Source organism: Drosophila innubila (assembly GCF_004354385.1).
Source record: "Drosophila innubila isolate TH190305 chromosome 2R unlocalized genomic scaffold, UK_Dinn_1.0 1_C_2R, whole genome shotgun sequence".
NCBI classification, from domain to species: domain Eukaryota; kingdom Metazoa; phylum Arthropoda; class Insecta; order Diptera; family Drosophilidae; genus Drosophila; species Drosophila innubila.
Window position 1 is genome coordinate 20789037 of NW_022995374.1, and position 6281 is coordinate 20795317.

The window sequence follows — 6281 nt, forward strand, 5'->3', positions numbered from 1 at the left end:
CAACGGGAAGTTGTATCAGCCGTACAACGAACGTTAAATCGTTAATTGATTACAGCCAACATTGATTGTTGTTGTTGATTTTTTGTTTGCCCTGACCAGGGCTAGGAGTCGGGACATTGTTTGGCTGGATTAAACACCAGGCCAGCAGCTGGGTATCCTTTTATGGATGCATCAGGCGACTGCGATGGCGACGACAGAGCATAAAAATCCATTTCTGTTTTTACAATGCTTGACGGTCAGCTCTAATGAGCGTACATACGAGATGGAGTACATCCACATAGAGCAGCAAAGATTCAACCAGTTTAAAACTAATTGCTAAGCAAAGGGCATGCGAGCCACAAGCGAACCCAGATCACGTACACATCAACAACAAACGCACCACCGCAAATACAGACAATCTGGCCAAAATACGAGTAAGTAAAGCACAAGAACTTCTCGGCGATGAGAGAAGCAAACAGGCCAAAGGCTGTGAGCAACGAGGAAAAAAAAATGGATGGATGGAAAATAAAATATAAAATCCCTCTCAACGTTTACCCATTGAAATCGGAGAGCGGGTCAAACGGTGCTCCAAATAGAATATGAAGTGGGAGCAGCTAAAACTGTGCAGCTTCTGGCTGTGTAACTGATATTACAGTTAAGGCGGTAACGACTCTACCAGTCTGTTCGTCTGTCTTTCTGACAGTCAGACAGTCGAAGAGTCGGACAGCTCAGAACCAAGCAGAGGAGCGACGCATCATGCGCGGCCACTCAAAAATGTTTAGAGCAGAAGCCAAAAGGTCTGCCAGTTGAATTGACCAAAATTCTCGAAAACATTCGAGTATGAGAATAAAATACTCGTACATGAAGTAAGGATAACAACGAAGTCTGAATTCTCTGCAAAAGTCTACGTCAAAGACAAACTCAGATATAATTCAATTGCATTAAAACATACCTTATAGTCTGTTATACCCTTTCATCATGTGTGTTACCACTGGCAAGAGTGTGCGCATGGACCCAGCTAAAAAAAAAAACAGGGCACAGTCGAAAGGTATGGCCAAATGCCTGACAAGCATTTAAAGCAGCAATTATTTACTTGATGCCAAATGACAACAACAGCATCAACAGAAGCTGGCGCATGATTTAGAATAACAACAGGAACGCTAGTGTCGAGTCCCCGACTATAAGATGCCCGTTACTCAATTCAAAATTCAAACTAAAACTCCAACACTCAAAAAATAATTCATTTAAGAATTCAATCTGCATTTAAATCTTATTATTTCCATTAAAAAATAGTTTTCAAACTAGATCAATGTTTCGAATTTAATGCAAAGGGCCTCTACTTTGATATTTTAAAAATTGAAGATGTTACGTTCCAAGTTTTTACTTTTCATCAACTCCCTATATCGTAATTTGTACAAAACAACACTTTAAATTAAATTTTTTTGTAAAAAATCATGCCAAATTGTTGCTAGATCAAACGCTAAAAGCTAACTTCGTAGAAGATATTTAAAAAAAACACTCTAATGTCACTAGGGATGATTTGCATCTGATCACAGAATTCTGAGTCTCTAGCTCTTAATGTGTAAGTGCTAGTCGTTTTCAATGAAGTGCAGAGGTGGACACTCAGTAGCCATAATTTTGAAAAAGCTAGATCTGCGTGAGAATAAGTTCAAAATCTTTAAAGTCTATAGATCAAATTTGGTGGCTCTAGCTCTTATAGTCTCTGGCTAACATGGCAGTATCATGTGTTGATTGCAATGAATACAAAATACCCATGACCTCTACGAATAAAGGGTATAAAATGGCAAATTGAAATACGTATGCGGTTCATACTACAGCGGATCTGTTGAATAGTCCGTGGTTTTGTTGAAACTGCCAGTAGCAAAGATTCACCCTATCCAGTTTCGATTTGATTATTTTACAAAGGCCACTCGAAACTGAAACTTATAAGAGAATCAGGAGGTAACCCCAACTGGAGGCATACACTTTTGACTTAATTAATGCACAGCAGAGGACCGGGAGGAGAGTAGGTAATGCGGTGGTGAAGGGATTGAGGCAGATAGTAAGGTAAACTAAAGATTTCAGTTGCATGCCAAAATAGTTGAAGTTGAGAGTGAGTAGAAAACAGAACTCAAGGCCAGGCCATAGGCAACATTGTGTAGCACACTAATTGAAGAACCTGCGGCTTGCTACAGTTGCAGATTGTAATGTGTGTGTGCGTGTGTGTGTGTGTGTATAGGAACACGTGTAGAGCAAGTTTCTAACAAATCGCTGACGGTGCTACCTTTGGTTTCTCCATCTAGATTCCAACCCTGGCTTTAACTGGTCGACTGCGCTTGTTATTTTAATTTCCGCCTAAAAGTATGCAACAAATTGAAAGGATTACACAAAGTTTATGCAATGCAGCAAACAGTCAGGAAAGCAAGCGTAGCGGCAACTTAAAACAACAAGACAAATGCGACAATTTAAGCGCGTTTTGGGCCGTTGGCGATGGCGATGTTGCTTTTGTTGCTGTTGTTGTTGATGTTGCTGCTGTTGTTTCTGGAGTCTCGTTCTGGGCTCCCTGGCACGCAGCAACAAACTCGCACAAATTGTTAGTGGTGCAGCAACAACAACTAGAACAACAACAGTAACACACACTGCATAGCATAAAATTAATGTCAAGCAAAATGGAGAAACAGCAGCCGCCAGCAGCAGCAGGCAGTCGCCATCAATGCCAGCTGCAACAGAAGAAGCAGCAGCGCTAGCAGCAACTCCTGCCCCATTCCCTTCATACCCCTTCTGCCCCCATCTTGGCAGCTCGCACAGGATGCGACGCCTCTGCATCAGCGTCAGCCAAAAACTGTTGCAAAATGATGTGGGTCGTCGATGGCTTGTTGTGGGCGTGTTATGTTGCAGCTGCAACTTTTGTTGCATATTCAGCAGCAACAGCAGCAATTTTCTTCTTAAAAATAAACTTGGCAGCGGCTTTCAGGCGCTTATATGTATGTTCGTGCTCGTATTTTGTGGCAAGTCAACTAGCAGCGTGGCAAACCCTTTAAACTGTGTCGATGTTGACAAATTGTGCGATGCGCAGCATAAAAATGTTGCTCGACATTTGGGCGCCCCAACCACTTAATTGACACGGCATAGGGTCAAATCAATGCAACGCATAAGCAACGAATGTGAATACGTCTAAAGGTAGATACATACACTGAAAAAAAAAACAACTTCTGAAATCAAGAACATTCATCTCAAATATTTTGTTCTTAAAAAAATAACATTTTAAGAACACATTACTAATACCAAGAATATTAATCTAAATAATCAATTCTTAATACATGAATACAATCTTAAATTGTCAGTAAAGTATAAATTTTATATAAAACAAATGCTGGCCCAGTATGGCGCTCTGGTTAGAGAAACCATATTTATAAAATAACCAAGACATAATAAAATGTATAAAAACCATAACTAAAAAAAAAAAAATGTAATAAATATAAAAATAATTTTTAATATTGTAATTTTTTTATTTTAATATTAATAACATCTATTCTTTAAAGATGTGCAATTTTTAGACCAAAATTCATAATTTTGATACCAAAATCTTGATTTTAGAACATATTTTTTAACAGTGTATATACTCATTGCTCTACCTTGCAAATTGCAGTGTGGCAAGCTTAGTGCGCCCCAAGTGCCATGTGGCATAAACCGCTCTAATGAGTGCATATTGTGCAACCTGTCACCATATTGCAAATGAGGCTTTGTTGTCGTCCTACTGCCAGTCCCTTTCCCCTTTCCCACCCGGTTTCCTTGGTGTGAAATCGATGCAGCAACTCAGTTACTTGAAGTTCTTGTCACACACCGAATTTAAAGCCAGCAACAAATTGTAAAGTCCTTTCAGAACTCTTGTTGCGGAACTGTAAAACGAAAACTGAAAACTGAAAACTGACCCCGGCACGGTCACATTTACGGTTTGAAAAGCACTTAAGCCGTACTTTGCATGTATTTTCGGGGTAAGCATCTTAACTTTGAGTCTTTGGAATGTTTTTTGGGTGCTTTCGTCGTTTTTGTCCGTTTCGGATATTTAATGAGTGATGTGCTACAGGGTAATTCATAATTCAAAAATACTTAATTATTACATGCAGTGAGTGGAAATCATTCGACTTTCCACTCTTCTAGCACTCGTGGGGTTGGGACCCCAGCTTAATAACTCAAACACCATTTGTATGATTTCATCAACGTCAACGTCGTTCATGGACAGTTTGTATATTGACCTCCTCAGGTCCTGCGAATGCTGTGCGAGAAATACTTGAATTAACAATTTGAATGCCAACATGTTTGCCCAACTAGACTTACCCTAGCTGCCGTAACCAGATGCTTGAACTCTTTATCCTTTAGTGCCTTGTAGAATTTTGCAAATGGTTTGCTCTCTCGCAGTTTACGCGCTGCCAAATTATGCATTTGTTGTCGGGGCAAGACTTGAGTTACCTCGTACAGAAATGAGCTTAATTCCCGATTCCGTATGTCCCCGGGCGAAACTTGCTTGATTTCATAGTTGTGAAGTATTCTTTGCAACTCTCTCATCACAGGAGTCAAGTCTTGACCCTCTGTGCTCTTCTTTAAGTAATCTATCAAATTGGAAGCTCGTGGTGATTTTTGCATCTGCTTCAGAATCTCCGAGAACTCATTGCTTCGCACAAACTGGACGGCATGTTGAAACTCCTCATCGAAGATATAGTATTTCGCCGCTATCAAATCAATGCGACGCCGCGGCAACAGTTTCTTGAACTCCAGTAAATCTTTAGCCAGATCGGCAACTGTCAAAACACAACAACAGCAGAGGATCAAAGTAAATCCAAAAATAACTGATGTGCTGACCATTTCAATAACACGACTCAATGTTGGTCAAGTTAAAGCGAGAGTTTTATAGCAACTAAAACAGTATTTGACTTTGTCTCCGACAAGTAAAAAATGTGCTAATTGATAGTTTGAAAAGAAGTTCACAACAGATTAAAGCGCAAACAATCGATTAGCTTTGGCATTTACTTTCACTTGGTATACAGTGATCACTCGGTATAAGAGTAACCGTTGATTTCATTATCGATTGCACACTGTAGTGAAAGATGCTTAAATAAAGTTTGCTTTTATTGTAAAGACTCAATTATTGATACTGCTACTGCCAACAGTAGACAAAAGAGTCCAATTGCATTTTGGCCATAGATACACAGACACATAATAAACACAAACAATCAGCTGCCAGGCAAATCAACTATAAATCAAGTGTAAATTCTTTTGTCTGCTCGACTGACTGTAATTGCTCCCATTTGTGCATTAAAAATCATGATTGATTTCGACTTAGCCAGCCGAACAATAAGCTCTTCTTTCACCCTCCTCTCTGTCTGTCTGTCTCTCTGTCTGTCTGTCTGTCATTGTATAAACCAAAAATTAGAATTCAATTGCGTGATTTATGCAGCTGCCAAATTTACGAGCCACAAGAGAGATATTCCATGTGCAGATTGTGCACTTTTCTGCAAGCAACAAATGTATATACTTCAAATATCTATCTCTATCCATCTAACTATCTACATATGGACTTGTAGAAGTGTAATTTTGCTACACATTAAAGTCGCCAAATTGGAAAACTTTATTCCCCACAGTCCTCAGCTACGGATTGAGCCTAAGGATAGCATCAACACTAATGCCTATCTAAATTTTTGTTAATGAAATCTACTGATAGGTCAAAGCTTTTTGCCTGCTCGTCTGACTTCCGGCATTTGGGTCAGAAATCGGCAAAACACTGAGCAAACTTGCTATAAAAATTAACAGGACCGGTTTACGGGCTCTTTTTGCCTAAAAACTACAAAATTATCTCAAAACATTTAATTTAACGATATGAAATACTAAAAAAAAATTTGTGTTTCATTTCGATACCATTTTAATTTTTAAATAAAATCCATTCAGTAGATAAAGAAGTCTGGAGTTTAGTTCATCCTATGTTATGTTACTTTATACTAGTCTAACATTCATACTATTGTTATTAACAATACTAATCTTAATTGATCTGAATGGGTTTTTTCTGGGTTTTCCCCAATCCTAGCAACAAATGTTGGATCATTTATAATTTTTGCTTGCCCTAGATCTAACTTTAATTTTTTTTCTTTACAGTTCATAATTTAATTTAAATTGTATTTGAATTTTTAATCTTTAACTTAATTTTATACTTGGTAATTTTTTCTTTGCCGACTACTTTTAGTCGTGCATAAATAAATAAATAAATCCTTAAAAATTACTGAAAATAATTTCAAGAGTTTCAACTTCAT

At 38.3% G+C, this 6281-nt stretch overlaps 1 protein-coding gene across 1 annotated transcript; it reads right to left on the reverse strand.

The window, feature by feature from the left end:
• Positions 1–3926: 3926 nt before the first annotated feature.
• LOC117783769 lies at positions 3927–4842 on the reverse strand. The gene is made up of 2 exons (XM_034621313.1): positions 4318–4842; positions 3927–4255 (listed from the first exon to the last, which is right to left on the reverse strand). The coding sequence occupies exons 1-2, from the start codon at positions 4840–4842 to the stop codon at positions 4097–4099; spliced, it is 684 nt and encodes a 227-aa protein (XP_034477204.1). The 3' UTR covers positions 3927–4096.
• Between the last annotated feature and the right edge of the window lie 1439 nt (positions 4843–6281).